The sequence below is a fragment of the Danio rerio genome, chromosome 7 (genome assembly GCF_052040795.2).
Source record: "Danio rerio strain M-AB ecotype USA chromosome 7, GRCz13ab, whole genome shotgun sequence".
In the NCBI taxonomy this organism is placed as follows: domain Eukaryota; kingdom Metazoa; phylum Chordata; class Actinopteri; order Cypriniformes; family Danionidae; genus Danio; species Danio rerio.
The window spans coordinates 20,184,827-20,208,802 of record NC_141027.1 but is presented as its reverse complement, the minus strand read 5'-3'; the positions used below and the strand labels follow the sequence as shown (position 1 = coordinate 20,208,802).

The following is a 23,976-nucleotide window of genomic DNA, read 5'->3' as shown; positions in this document are numbered from 1 at the left end:
AGTTAAGCCTTTAAATGTCACTTTAAGCTGTATAGAAAAGTCTTGAAAAATATCTAGTCACATATTATGTACTGTCATCATGACAAAGATAAAATAAATCAAGTTATTAGAAATGAGTTATTAAAACTATTATGTTCAGAAATGTGTTAAAATCTTCTCTCTGTTAAACAGAAATTGGGGGGAAAACAAACAGGGGGGCTAATAATTTAGGGGGGCTAATAATTCTGACTTCAACTGTACATGACAGTCTTCTGTCATGTGAAAATAACCTAATCAGTGGAGGTCAATATTGTGATACACTGAGCAAAAAACAAAATCCTGGGTTGCGCATAATGGCTTCATGTTGTCCCAACACAAATCAACTAAGTTAACTTAATCAAACAAATTTAAATGAATTGAACATAAAACAAGTGTAGTCAATTTTGAAAGAACTAAATCATCATCCAATTCCATTTCTCTATCAACTTTCAGTAGGTAAATGTGGGACCTGCATTATCAAATGTCAGAGTAAAGTGATGATGGAAACTACGAAGGAGACAAAAATGATTTACAATAGTTATAGCATGATAAACACATGCAGGGCTCAACAATAAGGACTGCCCGGTGGCCCGGGGCCAGCGTGAAAGACACTCGGGACAGTAGACAGGATTGTTACTGGCCCCTATCGGCCAGTAACGATGAGAATGTTTTTTTGTTTTTGTTTTTTTTTGTAACCTGGTAACAACTAGTACAGTGAAAAGATGGCAACATGGTGGCAAATTTAAACAATGAGGCTAAAAGAAAACGTTTCTAAAGGCTTAGAAGCAGACCATTACATGGGTACAAAATTAAGAAACTGAAAAAAAGAACAAAAAAAAAAGTTGTCAGTTTGGCAAGCCATTTTTATAAAAAGTTATTTAGAATTGCATTAAAACACCAGCACATTTTTCATACTGCTCTTTCATTTGCATAAAATCTTGAATTTTGCTCATTATACATTTATTAACATATTTAAAATGTTTAAATTCTAGATTCACTGGCATAATTTTGCCACTATTTAAAATATGTGGCTAAGAAATAGCTATTAACTTTTTAGTTTTTTTGGTGGGGCTAGTGAAAATTTTGACAGGGCAAGTAAAAATCTTAAGCAATGGCCCGATCGGACCCGTATAAAAATCATTAGCGTTGAACCCTGACATGAATGAGTTTGTTGAAAAAAAAAAACATACAACATCTCCCACATGAACATCCCATATGCTATTCTATGAAAACTGGTCACCCTACGTATGCTCGGAACATTCATGTAAAATTGAGATCATTTAGAAAGCATTTCGTGGTTGTGTGTGCAACTGACTTAAAAGCTTTATTACCACTGAACATTAATAATGTAAAAACATGTCAAACAATACTGTTAGTTGCATTACAAGGAAAACGGTGTGCTCTACCATGGTGTGTCTGAGGTAATTCAACAAATTAGTATTTTTGCTAAGTCACGCGAATGCTCAGACACATTTTTAGCATAAAATGAGCTTAGACGCAATTCAGGAGGCTTAGTTATGCATTGAGATTTCTGTATGGATTAGAAGCGATTTAGCTCTGTTGGAACCATTTTCTTACCCTCAACTTGTTTCAAAATGTATGAGTTTCTACTGCACGACACAAAATCAGATATTATAATGTTGATAACCTTAGAGTATTACTTATTACCAAATTACATATTTCTATGGAAGTCAATGGGGACCAACAAAAATGAGGTTACCTATGATCTGCAAAAAATGTGTTCATCAGAGGAAAGAAACAGCATATTTTTGGTGAACTATCTCTTTACTGTTATCACTATAGCATTGATATTTGCTCTGTCTGTCTGTTCCTGCTCATACTCAACATACTTTACTGACAGAGGAGAGGAGGAATGAGTCAGAAGAATTTTTGCCAGTGTTATACAAGCACCGGCGCCCACCCTCAGAGCATTGGCTTCAGCTGCCGTGAGCATTTGTGGGTGTGAATGTGAGCGAGTGTGTGTGTGTGTTGGTTGTGGAGTGAAAGAGCAGTGTCTGTACTTGAACCCCTTTCAGATTCGCTCACCAGAAAGGCAAGTTCAGTCACAGGCTCATGGGAAAACCACAGTATATAATGAACCTAAAATCTCTACCCACACACAATATATATCAGATAGATTTAATATGAAAGATTCTCAAGTGATATAACTCATGGTGGTCGCCATAATTTAACTGATTATAGTCTTTCATTTCCAAAGATGGACTAAATAGTTTTACAAATGCACTTTGACACACATCCATATAAGAAATACGGTTAAAAATAATCTGCGAAGGTGTATCCATTACACAAGTGGTATTTGCTATTAATAGAATTCATGTTATGTTACACGTGAGATTGTTGATGGGGAAAATGTTTTGGTTTTTTACACATTTGAGAAAGCCTCTCTTCAGTTGTAGGAAACTTGAAACTAATGTTCAGCTAATGTCAAAGGTGCTACTGTAATGCCAAAGCTTCGTGCAATGGCATGCAAAGATAAGGAATTCAAACTACAGGCAGTCCTGTATCTAAAGTCTCAGATACACTCAATGATCAAACTAACAAAACAGTCACTTTAATCAGCTCGTCTGTCAACATCATGTTGGTGATTTGCAGAGCTTGCGCAAACAAAGATAGGATCAGATGCTTTTAAAACATCTGTTTTCTCACAGCTGTATTTTCAGTTATGTTTATTATTTAGTTATTGAGAGAAAAGAGTGCAGCACAGATTTACCTTTTCATCTGAACCTCTCTGTGTGGACAGCATATGGATGTTTGTTAGTAGAATATATCTGCAAATGTATTCCCAGCCTATTTTATCCTATGTTTTTCTTGCACTTTGGGTTTACTACTTGGCTTAGAGGTCAAGGATCTTTACCATTATGATAGCAAAAATGTATATTTCCCCACTTATATCCACCAAAAACTAAACCTTTTTAATAAGAAAACTACATTTCTTTTTCAGGTATCTATAATTTTAAGCAACATTGCAATGTGTTGTTGTTGCTTTTTTGGGGAGGGAGGGTTGCTTTGTTTGGCAGTTGAATTTTGCACAACACCCTACAAATTCACCAGCTTATACAACAAATGTTGAAAGGATATTTAGTAAAATGCAATGAAATTAAGCATCTGTTTTTTTTACTTTTATTTCATTAGCAAAAGTACAAATAAGAAAATCCCAATGTTTTCACTGATAAACTTCAATGTATTTTGTACATTTTTATTTTGATGGCAGCAGCTCATGACTGAATGTTGGGACAGGGAGAATAAAAGATAAAAGCATATCCAAATTAAACAGGTTTGAAAGTCCACAATAAGCAGGTGAACTGTTGATACATGGGAGTTTCATGAATGGCTCTACAATGAGCATCTTGGGTGTTTCGAGGTAAAGCTGGATCGTAGCTTATCTTTCAACCCAGACTCATTCTAAAAACGTAGCCCTACATACATTTCTAGAGAGTGCCAAATACATCACAGGAGGTATGTTTTTTGCAGTTTTTGTTTTTGCAAATCCACTGCTGTGTACGCTTTTTGAGATCTCAAATTTTTCTCACGAGTGCCATTCGTGCCCCTTCTTCTTGCGTAAATCCACCAGAGGCTGTTGTCAACTAGCTGACGGACCAACCGACTGATTTTTCCCACCCAAACCTTTCCCTAAACCCAACCGACAGTGTTTTGAAAAGCAATCCAGAAAAAAAGGCCCCCTGATATTTCCATATTCTCACAATGTTATATTACTTGTATTATTTTTATTTATTTATTTTTTTTGGGGGGGGTATTATTGGCTTTCTGGAACCGTTTTTCTTCAGACACAAACCTCCTCATCTTTGTCAACTCCTCTCTGCATCTCAAGTTCGCTAACCTAATAGTAACAAATGGCTTTCTCTGATCTCTGAACTATATCTTAAATATTAATAATTAAAAGGATAAAAGGATAATTATAATATCATAGTAATATAATATAAATATACATTTGACACCCCCCAGTACAGTTCATACCATTGTGAATACATAATCTTGCCAATCAATGCCATGAAAAATATCATTCAACACTCTGAAACTGGCAGCTCTAGAGCAGTGAAGCACATCTTAAGTATTCACAAAACACATTTCTTGTAAAGTAGGGGTTTGTATCTGTATGTAGCCTAAAACAATTAAAAATGGACACATAATTTATGGTTTGACCTACAGTAACCTCCAGGATAGTCACTAAATATCCCTCAAAACACTGAAAACGTGGACATTTTATTAATAAATTAGATGCCATTTAAATACATTCATACATTTGATTCACTGAAGCATATATGACCAAACTACTATCGAAAAAGTTGACCCCGCTTGCATGGTCAAAGTATAATTCTCACACTGAGAATAGACATTTACCCTAACTTGCTCTTTGAACCTTGGAAATGAGAAAAGGGTTCATATTGAAGATTTGTTTTCAGTCTTTGACCACCAAGCGGTCTGACTTGTGCACTAGTAAACCTGCCACTCACCTCATTGCCATGGTTTTGCAAAAACTCCACTTCCTGTTGGGAGAAGGTTGTCATGGAAATAGACTTAACTCTGTGGGGTGGGTTGAGTCCTCTCCTGAAACACAAATAAACAGCACAAACTGCGTGGTGAACACAAAACAGAGATGAGGGCTTGCCTTCATTTTTAACATCGATAGGGTGGGATGTGACAGGGCTGTGAAAATGAGAGCCTGCAAGAACCTCTTGCAGTAACAAATGACAAAACCGTAAAGGAAGCGGGCTGCGTTTGTTTTTTTCTTCAGTGCACAGTGAAGAACTAGCAAGATGTGTTTGTTCGTATACAGTAAGTGCAGTTGCAGACTGAAACTGAGGTGGAATCACACCATTCCTTTGCCCACATGCAGAAAACACGTTTATATTGATGGCAAACCTGAAATCATGACGAAATGATACGTAACGCAGGCGAGACCGGGGCACGCCTGAAAACGACAAAGTAGTAATTACGGACTGTGTTCATGAATGTAAACACAACCAGAGATCTGTAACTGCGCTGCATCTGCATATTTCCTGAAGGTTCAGTTCAGAGTTTGAGGAATAACAACATTAATACAAATCTGTTTGTAATCACTAATAATCACATGCACTTGGGTATTATAACTCACAACATTCCGGAGCATGACGTGCACACGAAGCACCCCACGGTGATGTCGATGTAAGTCACCCCGGGTTGGTTGCACTCGAAGCAGTGCTTGTTCACTCCCGTCTGGGCGAGCTCGCGGACCTTGCGGGCGCAGATCTCCTGGTTGTCCCGGTGTTTTCGGTTCGACATGCTGCTGGTGCCCTGCAGTCGCACACACCCCCTGGCCCTCGAGACTGTTGTGGGGGAGCCGTTCACTCGCCCACCGTTGCACTTTAATTCCCCCGCCGTAGTCCGTCTCTCACGCCCGCATTCTGAGCACGGCTATGCGGCTGCAGCTCTTCTTCTTGTATGGTGCCAAAATCAAGCGTCCGATCGACCGGCCATACACTTGAATTGACAAGAAACGAATCTCACATGCGTGCGTAGCCTCCGTGGTCACGACTGGCCGATCCGCCTGGAGTTTTACAACCGCCCCGTTTATTTATTCATTGCTGCGGTTTTTCTCCTGTGGGCGCAAAAAAATCGGATTCTCACGAGCGCGGGATCATTATTCTTCCTCGCTCTGCCAGTTTCTCTCTCTGTTCTGTTCGCACTGTACCAAGCGCAGTCTGCTGTTGCGCACCCGCGTTTCCTTCACTGATCCTGGGGAGATAGCGAACAGAAACCAAGACGAGGACGGAGGCAACTTAAGAGCCCACTGCCCCTGAAAGCGGGATAAGCAGGGACTAATCTGCTTAACAATATTTTGTTTATGGTGGTGGTGTGGTCATTATTTTATGCTTATTTATGTCCAGTGTTTCCCAGCAACGTGAGATTTTTATCTTGGACGCGAGTAGATTTTTTTATCACGCCCTTCTGTATGACGTTTGAAATAAAAAATTCTGTCCTCTGTGTGTTTATTAACTCTTTACTGTTGGAGTGGGCTTCACAAATCAATGCGAGAAGTCCCAATTGTGCTGTGACTGGAAAATAAGATAAATGCTGTAATCTCAAACACTTGAAGAATGTTAAGTGAGCGGTCCTGCTGTTAGCACATTCTTGAGTTAGATGACCATGTATCACCACCAGTTTACACTGATGTAATGTTGGCCTGGTTCCTGCTCTTGCAGTGAGTTAAAACACAGCATGCGTTTAATGCATCGGCGACTACCTACCAGCAGAGGTAGCAGTTTCGCCGAACATATGATTTATTTAGCAGTAAGTGTTTTTAAAGGGATAGTTCACCCACAAACGAACATTCCATTATTATTTACTCACCCGTCACTTGTGCCAAACCTGTTTGAGCTTATTTGTTTGGTTGAACACAAAAGAAGATATACTGAAGAATTTGACCATTGACTTCCATTGTATTTCTTGTTCCTATACAGTGCATGTTGAGTGAATCCAACCTGGTTTCAACAGAAGAAAGAACAACACTTGAGTGCAAGTAAGTTATGAGGAAATTTTCAGTTTTGGAAGAAAAATTAGTTAAAATGTTGTGCTTATTTGTAATCTTTCCACTTTATTTTTCGAGATGCAAAATCCCTTTAAGGCAAATCATTTAACTCGGCATTCATCTTTGAAACGCCTCTCGGGCAGTATGCTGAGACATTCTGTCTGATATGGGAAACATCAAATTCTCCAAAACTACTTGCCAAACGTATAAGGTATATGTAGGTATATGTTACGAAGTACTAGGGCCAGACAGAATCTGCGGACGTCTTTTGCTATTTATGTGGATAGTTTTGTTAAAAAACTGTGAATTTCTGCGGAATAATTTTGGAAGTATCATAACTAAAACCTTAATATGTGAAATAAAAATATATTTTTTTTACTTTTATTTAATGTTTAAAATGCAAATCCAGTTAGATTCACATGATTTGGTAAACAAAGGAAGTCTCATAATATATCTACTAAAAGACAGAAAATATTACTTTATAAACTGCATTGTACATGAATCAGATGAACATTTTCATAATAGTCATTATTATTACTGTAATTAATTTAAAAACTGAATAAAATAAGTTTTGGGTGAAGCAGTGGCGCAGGAGGTAGTGCTGTCGCCTCACAGCAAAAAGGTCGCTGGTTCGAACCTCGGCTCAGTTGGCGTTTCTGTGTGGAGTTTGCATGTTCTCCCTGCGTTCGCGTGGGTTTCCTCCGGGTGCTCTGGTTTCCTCCACAGTCCAAAGACATGCGGTACAGGTGAATTGGGTAGGCCAAATTGTCTGTAGTGTATGAGTGTGTGTGTGAATGTGTGTGTGATGTTTCCCAGAGATGGGTTGTGGCTGGAAGGGCATCCGCTGCGTAAAAACTTTCTGGATAAGTTGGCGGTTCATTCCGCTGTGGCGACCCCAGATTAATAAAGGGACTAAGCCGACAAGAAAATGAATGAATGATAAAATAGGTTTACACACATTTACTCAAGTAAATAAACAGCATTAATGATGGGCTAAAAATATGCGGAATTCTACGTGCGCAGATTTCGTGTGGGCCTACGAATAACCAATACATTTAAACAACAACTGTCTATTTAGTTTTTTTCTAAATGTTCGTATCACACAAAATCTGCAGAAACTCACGTCTGGTTAAAGCCCCTCCCCTGGAGAATTGTCATTCTATAGCAATCGCTGATTGGCTCCTATACTAAAAGGCGGGCTTCAATTACCATATAGCAATCACTGATTGGCTCCTGTACTAGAAGGCGGGGCTTCATTCGTCATATTGTTAGACTTTTCCCCATTCAAAAGTATACGAGAGACATGTCTTGTGTATTATATAGTCTTTGGTAGATGTTAGGAGAGAAAGCTCGTTTCTGGTGTCCAGAACGCTCCCAAACTTTTCTTTGTTGCTTAGCCAGAAAATCTTTCTTTAAGCAAATAGATCTTTTTCTTCAGGTTAGGGGAACGTTTTCACTCTGTTAACAATTTGCTGTAGAATCTACAGTAACTTACCAACAGCAGTTTGCCAGTAACTTACTGTAAATTAGCAAGAATACTGTATTTACATGTACAGCACCACTTATCTTTCAATTGGTGTATTTACAGTATTGTATTTCATTACTGTAAAATATACAGTAAATTTCAAAATGCAACTTTAAAATACAGTAGCATACTGCATATCTGTCCAGTAAAATATATCATTTACAAAAATAGTTAACAGTGCATAGTTTTCTATTTACACATAAAAAAATGACCGGCTAAATTGTTGCAAACAATGTATAAATGTTGCATTTAAACAAACAAGTTAAATTTAGTAATGTTCAACTTAATTTGTTTGCTTAAATTCAGCCCAAATAAGGTGTTTACAACCACTTAACTTAAAAAAAAAAATTGTAAATCCAAGGAATAATTTTTTAATCTTTTTTTCAGCAGTTGTTATAAAAAGTGCAATGCTCTGGGAAGTTTATTTTTTGTTACTGAACAAGAACCTACAGAGTTCCCAGAATATTCTTATGTGGTTCCCAAAGAATAACCAAATTGAACTATTAGAGGGATGTTCTGTGTGTTTTGGCTTATTTGTGAATGTATAAAACTTCTGATGTGCTTTGAGGGAAATTTATTTATTCATTCATTCAATCCTTATTTTTCTTTTCGGCTTAGTCCCTTTGTTAATCTGGGGTCGCCACAGCGGAATGATCTGCTAACTTATCCAGTACATGTTTTTTATGCAGCGGATGCTCTTCCAGCTGCAACCCATCTCTGGGAAACACCTATACACTCTCATTCACACACATTCACTAAAGAAAATGTAGCCTACCCAATTCACGTGTACCGCATGTCTTTGGATTGTGGGGGAAACCGGAGCACCCGGAGGAAACCTTCACAAACACAGGGATAACATACAAACTCCACACAGAAACTCCAACTGACCCAGCCGAGGCTCGAACCAGTGACCTTCTTGCAGTGATGTGACAATACTACGTACTGCGCCACTGCGTTGTCCCTTGAGGGAAATTATAAGGGAATAAAAAAGTGTTTGAGTAAAAGGTGCCCTTGAAATTGAGACAATATTGGAAATATGATGGGAATTCCAGTTCCTAATCTCAAGCATTACAATAAACTGTTTTGTATGACAAAGAATGCCTGAAAATGGATGACATGGGATCCAACAATTTCAGTTTACAAAAGAGACACGCCCAGGGGTGTCAAAACTCACCTGAATCAGATAACAGTGCCCTGTGTTTCAATACGCTTGCAGGCTCTGCTCTTGACCACTTGTCTACATGACACATTTCCTGTATTTGGCCCAATTGGGTTTAGAAACCTTTGATTTGGCTAATATTTGTGGTGGGGTTGTAAAATGTTGTTCAGTCATCCCTGTATAACACAAATTAGACTAATGCTGATCTGTCCACTTAAGCGTTATAAACACTGCGACTTTATCTTGTGATTTGAGTTCCTGAATGCATACTGGTACTCAAATAGTCCACAGTATTATAGAGATAGTGTGGATTTAGTGTGTGTTAACCCTTTAACTGCCCCACCAAAAAAAAAAAATGTTCGAGTTGCATTTCTTAACTCCTAATGTCAGTTAACACACTCAATGGATTTTTTTCAACTCATCCCATAATTTCTAAAATATTAACCTCTAACAAAGGGTAGATATGTCAGTTTATGGGAAAAGTACCAGAATGGATACATATACTGACAATATGAAGTATAAGACCAATTTATTTTAAAAACATAATCAAAATAAAACATTTTTCAACACTAAATCATCTATATTTTTTAAAGTATGCAATAAAATATTTCAGATTTTCATTTAACGTGATTTTCTTGTTTTTTGTTTTACAATAAAAACAAAATCAAGTGTAGTAGCACAACAGGTTTAAATTTGTTTAATTATTTTGTTAACCAACAATGCTGTGTGTAAGCCATTGTTTAAAACAGTCATTCTTTAAATGACTTTAACAGTCATCATTTAAAACAGTCAAAATATGGTCAACCATTTGGTAGAGCAGGCAGTGGGACCTGTGTCAGCCTTGCTTATTTAACCATCATTTTTAGGCCATTAACAGAAATTTTGGTTATATCTTTCTGTTGAGTACACGCCCATTCAAGTAGTCAAGACCACAAGTGTTTGTATTGGGAAAGGCTGACAGTCAGACTACTAGAAATGTTCTTTTTCATTTCGTAGATAAAAAGAACATTGGTAAATATAAATTGAAAATATTACTGACAATTGACTTTACGTCATGTAAACTGCACACACCCATGCTGCAAACATGAATAGTGGAGCATGTTTATTTTTAAAGGCCTATTATTGAAATGTGTACTTGTACGGGAACATTTAAGGTAAAATTGTGTGCGGTTTATATATAACAAAACGTTCAAGTATTGTCAAGTTCTGTTTGCTACAGACCTTATTTGACTCCTAACTGATGTTTTTCTTTATATTAATCCCCAAAAGCAAATCTCAAGTTCATTAGAGTTTACAGTTTCTCTACAGGATTTAAAGTTAAATTTGGTTTCATTTGGACCATTTACCTCACTATTTTGACATTTTACTTGCAATTCTGAATTTGTCAAATTCTGTTTTTTCCATCAAAATTCAGATGGAAATGGTCTAAATTGTGTGTCAAAACTCACAACTATGGGACAAAAAGATTGAAGTAAATTTAAAGTTAAATGTTCTAATATTTATGACTTTATTCAGAATTCCAAACTTTTTTTTTTACACATTTATGGGTTTGTTCACATTTCTGATGTTATTTTCAGTGAAATAACTGAATTATTTCTCAGAATTAATCAAGAAGTGCTCTTTCCTGGGACAGCATGCCAAACAAGCTTTATAATCAATCATCAGCTAAGTGTGAACTCTTGAATTATATTTATTTATTTACATAAATACAAATAGGGGTGACATGGTGGCTCAGTGCTATCGCCTCACAGCAGGAAAGTTGCTGGTTCGAGTACTGGCTGTGTCAGCTGGCATTTTTGAGTGGAGTTTGCATGTTCTCCTCATGTTCGCGTGGGTTTCCTCCCGGAGCTCTGGTTTCCCCCACAGTCCAAAGACATGCGCTATAGGTGAACTGAATAAGTTAAATTGGTCGTAGTGTATGTATGTGTGTGAATGAGTGTGTATGGATGTTTCCCAGTACTGGGTTGTAGTTTTAAGGGCACCCAGTGTGTAAAAAATGTCCTGGATATGTTGGCGGTTAATTCCGGTGTGATGACCCCTGATGAATAAATGGACTAAGCTGAAGTAAAATGAATAAATGAATGAATAAAAAAATAAGTATAATAATTAAAACATTTTACATAAAAAGTCAGAATTGTGAGATGCTGCAGTTGCCTTTAACATCTAGAGGTTTAACAAAATGATATAAAGGTAAATAATTTGTATTACAGGTGAGCTTGTGGGTAGAGATGAGTTTCTTTTATCACTTATATGTCACATTGACAAAAGACCCCTTTTAACCTCATTACAATTGCCAAATTAGCTTTTTTGTTCTCATTTCATTGAGGATGATCACACTATAATTAAAGTATTATTTAACTATTCTGAAATGTGTAAAAAAAATACTTGTGTTTTATTGTATCCTACTTGATACTGCTTTGTTTACACCGATAGAGAGAGAGGGAGAGAGAGAGAATGAATGTAAAGGCTTCATTTGCATGTGTTATAGTGGGCGTACAATTGCATGGGCTTATTTTAAGGTTACACCTCTGACTCAGACTCAGCTTTTGCTTGTGTTTTGGTTTTGGCTTGATTTTTTTCACTGCTGTCAGGTGGGGCTTTTTCTCATGTGAACAACAGGTTTAACCAGGACAAGTATGGATAAGCTAGCTGATAGTGACAGAAGCAGTGTGGTTTTGATTACACGTGATGTTAGAAAGTCTGGAGAACATTCCTGAAAGAAATGCTTGATCTGAAACTAGCATGTGGAGGGATGTCTATTCATTTTCATGGCTTCTGAAATTAATAACAAACTGAAATTAGACGAAACTATTATATTTTCGATTATTATTATTTTTATTTATTCAGTTTTAGAACACTGGTCACCCAACTACCATTATGAATAGCCTTAGTGTTAACCTAATCTCTATTTTAAAGCAGCTAACAGACAAACATGCTTCAATTATACACACCAGAAACCCGGAAATACAGTGCGCTCTCGTGTAGGGGGGTGGACCAACTGAGGCAAATTCAAGAGCGGAAAAAAAGTTCTCCTGCGAAGTGCGAACAAGTTTTCAGTCTCTCGGGGGAAACGTGAAAGGACATGAGCCGAAACACACATCGATACATGAAATACGAATCTATGGACTAATAAATGGATCAGTCGCGAAGCCTGGAGTCTTTAATGACATTTTGCGCTTGAACATTTAGGAAGAGATGAGGCCGTAATTATTGGTATGCACTAGATATATTTGTTTGATCACTACTCGTTATTTTGTGTTTATATAAATTAAGTACAGTTATAATATTATTTTTGAGGCTTTCTTAAAAGAAATAAACGTGGTTTTGATTTAAAACAATGTTTTTATTTTGCTTTCACCAGGCAACACCCGACTGATATTTATACCGAAAGCGTCCAATGGAAACGGCTGGTTTAATTAATCTTTTCTGAGCGATTCCTGATGTTGTTCACAGTGTTGGTCTCACAGGGCTGGACGTTCACCGCATGAAGGAGCTCTTTTAGGACAGATTACATAATTTGAGCTGTGTGGAATTATAAGACATTTCATAAGACATCATCTGTGTTGCTTTTAACTCCTCAAAATGACTGTCAAACTGGACTTTGAAGAGTGTCTCAAAGACTCCCCGCGATTCAGGTAAGCTTTTGTTAAGACGACAGAAATATCTACTGCAGGCTGTTAATATATCCTTGTAGTTTGGTCACATGCAGCACATTATAATGATAAACTTCACTGGCATGTGCACCAAGCGATGACGTAGCAGGGTTGTTTCCAGCAGTTCTGGGATCAGGGCAGCGCAACGGTTTTGGCTGGGGAGTGCGTGAAATAGGCTGATTTCCGATCAGCGTGAAATGTGGTAAACTGCACTGGAAAGAATTTGGTCAGATACAGTAGTCAACATTGAAGTGGATGAAATGTTTTAAAATTCTCCTGATTGATTTTCGGACAACTTTGATGAAATGGTTTGATCCACTTCAAATGTTGACTGACTTACTGTAGACAGAATGAATGGATGAGGATTGACTGGCTCTGTGGTGGACAGTGAAAGAGGTTAATTCGTCTGGAAGGGAGTCCCTATGGGGTTGTGGAAATGTTTCATGGAAAAGCATAGTAACCTTAAAATAATTCTGAATTTAATTGACAAAAAAGTACAATATCAAACTAAAATAAATTGTATTACATATATGTCATGTGAAACAAACTAATTTGATTGAACTAAAGTAATACAAAAATAACGTACTAATGTAAAAATAAAGGTAAAAATAATTTATAATTTAATAAAAAAATAAAACTTAAACTATATAAATGTCATTACATATATGCTATAAACAAACTAATTGATTAAACTTTACAAAGTAATAAAAAACTATTTATATATATATATATATATATATATATATATATATATATATATATATATATATATATATATATATATATATATACACATACATACATAAATACATAGGTATGGGTATATGATTCTGAGGGTATGATAACCTTGAATGAAAATATCACGGTATTGTGATTACTTCTCTAAAATTCATTGTTTTTAAATGTTTGGGTAAAAAACAACAACTTCCCCCCCCCCCCCCTTTAAACATAATGTATTTTATTTTGAGAAGCATTTAAAATATTTTGGAGCAGTAAACAGGCTAAATAAATCAAATAAATCATTGACTTCTGCTGTCTTCATTAGTTTCTTCATTAGATTTCTTTACAATTTAATACGACATCTTTGGAGATCTTTTCTGCTGGAGATGCTGTTGTCCTAAAACAAAACAAAAAAAGTAAATAAAAAAAAAAAAACGTACACATAATTTAGGAATGGTATAGAAGAAAATTTTGGCGGTTTTTAAAGCTTTGACTTTTCCAAACCGCGGTATATCCCCCCTGAATTTTATTTATTTTTTAAATATTTCCCAAATGATGTTTAACAGAACAAGGATATTTTCACAGTATGTCTATTTTTTCTTCTGGAGAAAGTCTTATTTGTTTTATTTCAGATAGAATAAAAGCAGTTTTTAATTTTTTAAAACCATTTTAAGGTCAGAATTATTAGCCCCTTTAAGCTATAGTTTTTGATAGTCTGCAGAACTTGCCTAATTACCCTAACCTGTCTAGTTAACCTAATGAACCTGGTTAAGCCTTTAAATGTCACTTTAAGCTGTAGAGAAGTGTCTTAAAAAATATCTAGCCAAATATATTTACTGTCATCATGGCAAAGATAAAATAAATCAATTATAAGAAAGGAGTTATTAAAACTATTATGTTTATAAATGTGTTGAAAAAATGTGCTCTCCGTTAAACTTCAACTGTATATAGGCTGGAAGGGCATCCTCCGTGTAAAACATGCTGGAATAGTTGGTAGTTCATTCCGCTGTGACGTCTCCCGATAAATCAGGGACTAAGCCAACAGAAAATGAATGAATGAATGAATGCAAAATGAAATTAAGATAAACTACATCATGTGTAAATAACAGGAACTACCGTGCAGCAATAGCTATGAACATTAATTGTGTTGTAACAGTAATAGAGTAACTACACAATACTCAATTTTAATTACTTTTTTAATACTTTTAACCAGTTTGTGGTATTTCACAGGATAAATTGGGTAATTATAACAAGATGCCTTTTACATTTAGCATCGTTGGATTTGCTCCTCAGTGTTTTTATCACATGAACTGAACTAAATTGAACTACATCTGTAAAAACTGGACTGCAGCGGTATCAATTTACCAGAACTTCATCTATGTTAAGCTGCTTTGACACAATCAACATCGTGAAAGAGCTATAGAAATGAAAATGAATTAAATTTTAGGATGGGGATCCCTCATGGTCTTATTTGAGGCTCCATGGCATCTGAAAGCTTGATCCACTCTAGTTTAATAGATATTTTGTTGGGAATTCAGTTGTCTTAAAAATCACTACATGCAGCTTGTGGTGAAAGTTTCTTTGTTCGGTTTGGCTGTAAGCTTAGTGGGCAGCATAATGGAAAGTCTGAGTGCCATGTTTTAGTGGCTGCAGAGGGAACAGACTCGGAGGGTGTAGTGAGTTCAAAAAATTAGGTCATCAGCACTCTGAAAATTACTTGCATAAACACACAATATCCCTTTTCATTTGTCATACGAAGATCAAAACATACAGAATGTGTGTAATTTGTCTACATCAATACATGCGTGCACTCTTTTTACCTTTAGATAATGGGAACAACTGAATACAAAAAACGAGTTTGCGTATGAAGGTGTACGAAGGCCACTGACGTAAACAATTTTGAGGCCTCGTTTACTTCAGACTGCGGCTGCCTCCGGTTGCTAAGTAGCAGCTCGGTAGTGGTGGGGGAGCAGGAAGTGAGACGAGAGATACTGAAACGATAAACAGGAGACAGGAAGTGTGTTTTTGGGGTGGATCTCTTCGAAAAGTTTTTCTTCAACACACAGGTTTTTGCACAAACGAATAATTGCTTTTATCATGAGTGTGCAAGGTAAGGCTTACAGGGTTTCAGGCATTTTGCGACTTTTTAAGACACGACAGGCAGCATGGAGCTTTTGTAAAAAGTTACAGAGAAGCACTAAAACACATACAAAAGGATCACACACACAACGGCAGACTCATTGTGGTGAAACACAACTAACTTGCACAACTTGCAAGGCTCTCCGGGTCTATCTCTTGGTTTCTAGTCATATAAGAATAAAATAATTGTTTAGACTTTAATTTAACTACTTAGATATGATTCAAGTTTTCTTTGGTCATATGATGATATAATATTGATTAGGGCTGGCAATATTGCAAAAAAGATGAACACAATATCATCTCTCATATCATTCGATATCGATAATTATTAAATATTTTTAACAATATAATTTATTTGTTATTTAACCACTTTATTTAATTTTACATCACTAAGGCAAACAGTTTTTATAGTCAAAAACAAAAATATTAAAACAATAAATCTGATCTTTTCATAATAAAATAAACATAAGTGTTCGAGAGACTTTTAAACTTGACAAATAAAATGTTATAAAGTGTGTGCAATGGTAAAGGTATGTAGATCAACATGTGTAAGGTGTGATTAATAATGATACAGTAAACCTCAAACTCTGTAAACAAAACAAGTTATGCTAATCAAGTCTGAGCTTTCAAGTAAAGGAACCGACCATCATTATTCAAATACATACTGCAACATTACAAATTGTGAATTTAAATGACTATATTACCCCCTATGCTTAAAACCCTTTCAAATCGGCTGCTAGTGGCTGGGATGCACAAAAAAAGAAACCAAAAAGCCACAGTGGCGACATCCTTACATGCTTTTTTTAACAATCTCTTCACTGCTGCTATACTGCACTCATTTTTGCATGTGTTGTTATTCTAACCTAAAGTGACAAGGGTGAACGTGTGGATTTCTTGACCGTTTTCAATGGGCTTTGCTCTTGCGCTCCCCTGGCGTCTCTAGTAACTAAGCGACCATCAGCCATTTTCTCAGAGGATGACAAAAGGACAATCATTGCTGCAGTTCCGAAAAAGTAAAAAAAGTAAAAAGCACTGCAGTGTTTGGATGCGCTGTGTTTGTCTGAGGTAATTAGTCGGCCGTTATTACTGTAATGTGTATATTTCATACAATGCATGAAGCAGATTGGTTAGTTCTATTTACATGAATCGCGGTGCGCTGGCGGCATTCGGAAAAGTTCAGATGTTATTCAACTAGGTGCAACTGGAAAATGCCATTGGATTCGATAAACTTACACCCTAAGCTTATTGGCAATCATTCTAAGGTGCGCACTCAGCAGCCACATTTCAAAAAATCGCCTTCATATTGAAACCTCATACCAAACTTTTTTTTAGGATTATTGACAATGGTGTTTGATCAATAAATACCGATACCAATTTTATCGCCCAGCCCTAATATCGATATTTTCTGGACAGTGGAAAATATTGTAATAATTAGTGCCCTCCCACTTTTTAAGCATTCGTTTTTCTTTTTTATTGTTATAAGCCATGAAAAAAATTGGACAAACAGACAAAGGAAATAAGCCTTTACTTAAAAGTCCCATTAAAGTAAAGCAGAGTTTTTTAGATGTTAGTGTCAGTATTATTTGTTTTTAGGATATCTATAAGCTAATGTGCTCCAAAACAATGACAAAAATCGCATTTAGAAGATATAAACTGATATAAAAATGTAAAGCTTGTAGTTTGTCACTAAATGGGTGAACAGTTTTTTTCACGTCACCTCACACTACAGTTTTTCATCACATCATAACTAATCAGATGCCCTCTAGTATCTGACATGCCCTGCCTCCTTCAAGATGCTTCACATTTGCTTCTCAGTTTGAGTTCAACCACTCTCACTGGCAGAGCGGTGATGAAACAAAACACTATTGGCTGTTTTTTTAAAAAGGGGCTACTCTATGTCCCACCCTCTATTAATGTTTTGATTGAAATATGCATTTTTATTTGATATTTGACATAATTTCAAAGTACTTCATGGGACCTTTAACAGCTTTAAAAAATGAAAGTTATTGGTTGTATCTATAGAAACAATGTATTTCAAGTTTACTATAAAATATGCATAGATACTATACAAATACCTTTCTAGATAATTTGTGGGGCTTTTTGGTTGTGGGTGGGGCTTAAAGAACTATTTGATCTAATGATCTATTTTGTCTCACTTTGCTTGATATGACTATCTGATTGGTAGCTTAATGGGTAATGTAGTTTTTCTGCATGAATTCCACCATGAAACACAATAGTTTTTCAGGTTGAATTAATATGGGCAAGAAAATGCACAATAATTAACCACCTCAGAGCTCACATTAAATATTGATGGAAGCTATAGGGAGCATGAATGTAGTTTTTGCTTCCAAAACCCAACTGTTGAACACATTGTTGCTACTGTAGGAGACATTAGGGCTGGGAAATACTGCAAAAATAATTCAATAAATATTTTCCATATTAAACGATAAAAATATACATTTTGATATAAGTTCCAGATTTAAAAGAGTACCCCAAAAATGCCTGAAGCGACAAAAATTAGAGAGTCCATTAAATGGCATAACATATTTTAGGCCGAAAAATTATCAGTGGTTGAAAATTGAGTACATCTCTAATATCAACACACTTTTAGATTCCCATTGTTGCACATTTCTGCTGTGTGACTGACTCTTAGATCAGTATGGAGTAAAAAAGTCTAGAGCTTATCATTGTTATTAACAAAATATGATATAATATCCTTTAACGGCCCAGCCCTATGAGACATACAACAAATTAATACAACATGTTATTCTCAGTATAATATGCTTGAGATTTGTCATCTGAATGAAACCCAAAGCTAAAAATCTTTTTTTCGATCATACAAATTTAGGTGCGTCCTAAATAGATGTGCTGATATTCTGTAATATAGAGTGATTATGAACATGCACGATACTGTTATTGTGGAAACTTCAAAAAGCAGTGAATAATCATTTATTAATTAAACTTTTAGATTATTCAGAGTATTCTAAGAGTATTCAGATTGTTGCATTTGCAGTAGTGTTCATCACAGCACTGGTTACTTAAAGACTTAACAGGCTATTTATTTGATATAAACCATAAACAATTTCACATGTTAATCTGGACTTTGACATGCCTGAGATATTGATAGAGAATGGTCTGATTTTAAGTGTTAACACTTCACAAAAAGGCTCTATTAGTTAATTAAACAACAAATATGATAAAAAATACTTGTAAAGAGTGTATAAGTCTTGGTTGATGTTAATTATTAGTACTGTCTAACAACCCATTAAAATCAAAAGGCATAACTGTTTTATTTATTGGAGCTGTTAACTTATAAAGATTTGTTTTATGTTTATTATTTATTATTTTAACTAACATTAACATGACTGCTGTAACAAATGTGGCTTTATTAGCTAATGCGTTAATGTTTAACAATGAGGCTTTATTATAAAGTGTCACCTATTACACTTTATAATCCTTTTGCAATTTATTTTCTTTTATAAAAGTTGGAGCATTTTATTCTGTAATATTATGTCTATCAGTTTCTGTATTCATTTAGAAAGTAAAATGTTGAGCTTCTGAATATAAGCATCACATTTGTACCATAAGTCTGTCTGTACTGGTGCAAAAGTGGAAAACCACTAACACTTGTGCTATTTTGCTTTGTCCTGTGTCTGACAAGACAGAAAAGCAGACATACACTTATATGCACATTCATACACGCACATCACCTGGCCTCACTGCCCTACCTAATGAAATAATACTTTATTAATAATACACAAGTTCTATGTACTTACTATTGTAATTCCAAATAATAATGCATAATTGCATGCAACTAACTATTAACCTAACCCATATTCTAGCCCTAGCCATATACTGTAGTCAGCACATGTAATTAATTGATATTGCTCAGTAGTTAAATGAATTGTCATACCGTAACAAGGACACCTTTAAAATAAAGTGTAACCTACTTCTCTTAATACTTCCCTTTACTAACGTAACTATGTTTTATGCTGAAGTAAATCGTGTTTTTAATTTGCTGTGTTCTAAAGAGCTACATTAGCTCTGTGTGTTGAAAATAAATGTGTTACCGTACGTTCACACCGAAAGCGGCGAGAGCGTCCAAGGTCGCTCTGGCCGCCCCGGCGACAACGCTCTCTGCCTTCAGCTCCTGCGGCGAGAGCGTCAAATCTCGCTACATTGATCTCATATTTAAAGGAGCCGTTGCAGCATATCAGTTACATTCCTGCATAAAACATGTTTCTAGCGTGAAAATGTTGCGCACTTCTTATCAAATTCATACAACAATGGAAGATCAAGTTGCGTGTGTTGTGGCTTTGCTCTATTTATCCAATATGTGTCCATATGTCTGAAATATCCTGAAGCAGCAGTACTGTTTTGTACTGTCACATCGCGTGAGATTCCCGCTTTTTTAAGATAAATTTATATATCATTAATGAACATCAGTAACTCGCCAGTAACTTATTTAATGTATGTTCCTGTAGGAAAAAATTGTAAATAATTGGAAATCCGGCGACCGCAATAATCAAACCCTTGGGAACAACTGTGGTCGGAACCAAAGTTCACAGGTCTGTGTTCTCTGAACTGCTATCAATCGATGGACGTCTTCATTCTGATTGCTTGCCGCCGAACCGCGTCATAGCTCATTACCATAAAGTTGACTTCATTTCAACTCTCCTCGACGCTCACGCCGGCGAAGACGCGCCGCGCTGCTCCTCGCCGCCCCTTGCCGCTGGCTCTCATTGAAAATGAATGACTTCCGGCTACTTTGACGCTCTCGCCGCTTTCGGTGTGAACGTACGGTAACAAGACAGAAAAGCAAACATATACTTATATCAAATCAAATCACTTTTATTGTCACATCATCAGCAGCATGTGTGCTATGATGAGTGAAAAGCTTGCTCCAGACAGTACAAAATACAGACAGTGCAAATACAACGACAGTGCAAAATACAGACAGTGCAAATACATTGACAGTGCAATATACAACAACATACTGCCAAAAAAACAGGACAGTGTAACATTGACAGCGATATGTACAATATAGACTTTCATATACACAAAAGTCACATGGCCACACTGCCCTACTTAATGAAATAATACTTTTCAGTAGAACTCTGTTGAGGTGTTCTTTTTACACAAGTTTTATGTACTTACCATAGTTATTACAAGTAATTAATAGGGATGTAACGGTATTGTAAACACTGTCATACCGCAATAGCAATTTTTTTCAATATTACCGTTGTCGCATGACTCGATAAAACTATAGGTCTTCTGAGAAAATTTGCTCAGGCGAACGAAGCGAACGGGAGGTAGCGGAAACTACAATTCCCATCAGCCCAGGCGTGGCCATCATCCTTGACATCATCCTGTAGTCTGTTGTCACTACAGATCCAGTAATGCGGAAATGGAGTGTGCTGCTAGTAGCAGGGATGAAAAAGAGTTGGAAATGATCGAACCTAAAGCGGGTTTTAAATCGGATGTGTGGAAACATTTCGGTTTCTCTCTAAAAAGATACGAGAAAGGAGAAAAGGTGACAGACAAAAAAAAAAAACGGTATGCAGGCACTGCCAGACTGTGGTGAAATACAAGTTGGGGAATACGACTAATAACAGTCATGGGGACTGCAGAACACAGCACACTGTTCAGATTGATGCAGACATTAGCCCCTTTCACACAGTGATACCGGTAAATATCTGGAAAATTTCCGGAAAGACTTTACCGGTATATTGAAAAAAGCGCTGTTCACACAGGCGAGGACGTTAGGGAAATTATCCGGAAAAGAGCATTCACACATCCATTCCAAAATACCGGTAAATTCTGATATCATTCACCACAAATGAGCGTTAAACGGCTGCGCTTGTATTTGTAAACATTTGACTACATCACAAACTCTGTGGATGATCAATATTGTGAACAACTTTCACAGGATCACTTTCGCATGTCGAGATGTTCATAATATGTGCGTGTGCAGGCGCTCACAGGCTGTTTCACAGGCACACGCAAAGCTTGAAGGTAAACAAACAACGGCTTATCATAAGCATCTCAACAATGATTATTTACACAGTTGGCATTAAGAAGAACATATAAACGTGATCTGACTAACTTCTAGCAGCTAAATGTGTCTGGAAAAATATTCAAAGGCTTTTATCCTCACAAACTGCGCGGACGTAAATGCGTCTGACTGTTGTGATTGGCTAAAGCAGACATCTCACGTCAGCACGTTCTAGACATGCACGCGCTTATTACGGGAATCTTCCTTCTGCATTCACACAGCGCAGCATTCCGGCAAATTGTCGGTAATGTTACAACTTCTCTTTCCGGAAAATAGCCAGAACGAATTTACCGGTATTTTTTAAAAAGGACCTTTTCACACATACAACCTTTCTGGAAAATTGCCGGCAATTTTCCAGAAAGGTCTGTATGTGTGAAAGGGGCTATTGACTTGTACCGCAAAGAGACCTCTATCTCACTCATGGCTTGTCCTCTCAAGTGGGGGAAAGACAATGCACAATGTTACCCACTGCTGTCAACCTGGGCCAAGTCATATTTCTGTCCCAGAAACCTCAGTCCCAAATGAGAGGGTTTTTTTCTGTTGCAGGGGACATTGTAAATGCCCAGAGATACCAGCTTTTACCAGATTATAGTTATATGATAATTTTCTTTAAAACCCATCTCTATCTAAGTGAGTGAGTGATTAAATGTTGAATGTGATAAGTTTTCAACAATACTAAATTGTCACTTTATTTTTTTTTACATGGTTTAATAATTTTTTGTTATTAAAATTGAAAAATTGAAGTTCCTGTTTCAAAGCTTACAGATAGATGGCTAATTTGTATGTCATTGACACTTTTGGCAATTTTTTGGAGTATTTTCATTAGTTTTGTTTTTCCTGTAAATGATTCAGTAAATACCGTACCGTGCCATTCATACCGAGGTATTACCGTACCGTGAAATTCTGATACCGTTACATCCCTAGTAATTAAGCATAATTACATGCAACTAACTCTTAACCTAACCCACATTCTAGCCATGGCTATATAGTAAGTACATGTAATTACTATTACTCAGTAGTTAAACCTTTAAAATCAAGTGTAACCTACTTCTCAAAATTGTTTCGCTTTATTAACTTACCAATGTTTTATGCTAAGTACACACTCAGTGATCAGCTCTGTTTGTTGAAAATGTATGTTACATCCAACAGGTCAGAAATCGAGAAGGTGGAGGTCAATGTTGGTGAACTGGAGACAAGACTCGAGAAGGTGAGGAAATGCTGCAATTCACAAGTACTTATGAACAAACCACTTTCACTAGGTTTTGAACTTATTCCTTCACTGGCATTGATACCATGAACACTCAACACCAGTAAACACTCCTCACACTCTTCACACTTGTGCACGTTAAATATCATTACCACTGAATACATTGCCATTGACTGTAATAGATTTTTTTATTTCATGTGTACTGTGACATGTTAATAATTGAGCTTGGCTAAGTCATGTGCAGTGAGACTGAGGGTAGTGCTGACTGCAGCGCTCATAGTAATATAAGGTCAGCAATCTAAGGTGCACGTTTACATATGATTTAGCTGAACTGGCGCTGAAGCAAAATATACGGATAATATGAAGTTATGTCGTAAAATGCTTAGTCTTGTTTGAGATAATGATAAAATAAATTAAAGAAGGAATGACTTATTTACTGACACCAATCTTACCTTCGTGGCATAGATTCAACAAGGTACTGGAAATATTCCTCAGAGATTTTGGTCCATATTGACATGATAGCATCACGCAGTTGCTGCAGAATTGTCAGCTGCACATCCATGATGCGATTCTCCTGTTCCACCACATCCCAAAGGTGCTCTATTGGATTGAGATCTGGTGACTGTGGAGGCCATTTGAGTACAGTGAACTCATTGTCATGTTCAAGAAACCAGTCTGAGATGATTCAGTCTGAGATGATGTGTACACTGTGGTCATAAAGGTATGGAGATGGGAATTGGTACTAATAGACCCAAAGTGTGCCAAGAAAATCTCCCCCACACCCTTACACCACCACCAGCAGCCTGAACCGTTGATACAAGGCAGGATGGATCTATGCTTTCATGTCGTTGACACCAAATTCTGACCCTACCATCCGAATGTTGCAGCAGAAATGGAGACTCATCAGACCAGGCAACGTTTTTCCAATCTTCTATTGTACGAATTTTGGTGAA

General features: G+C 36.6%; 2 protein-coding genes across 13 annotated transcripts in view; one reads left to right on the top strand and one right to left on the bottom strand.

Moving 5' to 3' along the window:
- agfg2 (ArfGAP with FG repeats 2) overlaps positions 1-5,922 on the bottom strand; it is a 33,004-nt gene extending 27,082 nt beyond the window's left edge. For 2 of the 4 annotated variants that reach the window (NR_199879.1, NM_001442060.1), the window contains exons 1-2: positions 5,153-5,922; positions 4,512-4,605 (exon numbers count right to left, since the gene is read on the bottom strand). Coding sequence is in view for 3 of the 4 variants with exons in the window: in NM_001442060.1 (NP_001428989.1) it covers positions 4,512-4,605; positions 5,153-5,319 (261 nt within the window). In the remaining variant the exon portion in view is untranslated. Of the gene's footprint in view, positions 1-4,511; positions 4,606-4,920; positions 4,970-5,152 lie in introns of all 4 variants that reach the window. The other 2 variants (NM_001442061.1, NM_001442062.1) reach the window with 2 other exon arrangements.
- acap1 (ArfGAP with coiled-coil, ankyrin repeat and PH domains 1) overlaps positions 1-23,976 on the top strand; it is a 99,572-nt gene that overhangs the window by 42,772 nt on the left and 32,824 nt on the right. For 4 of the 9 annotated variants that reach the window (XR_015494830.1, XM_087259643.1, XM_087259639.1 and 1 more), the window contains exons 3-4: positions 6,498-6,556; positions 22,966-23,023. Coding sequence is in view for 6 of the 9 variants with exons in the window: in XM_087259639.1 (XP_087115765.1) it covers positions 6,498-6,556; positions 22,966-23,023 (117 nt within the window). In the remaining 3 variants the exon portion in view is untranslated. Of the gene's footprint in view, positions 1-4,539; positions 4,834-6,039; positions 6,328-6,497; positions 6,557-12,304; positions 12,463-12,610; positions 12,885-22,965; positions 23,024-23,976 lie in introns of those variants that run through there. The other 5 variants (XR_015494831.1, XM_087259641.1, XM_087259640.1 and 2 more) reach the window with 4 other exon arrangements.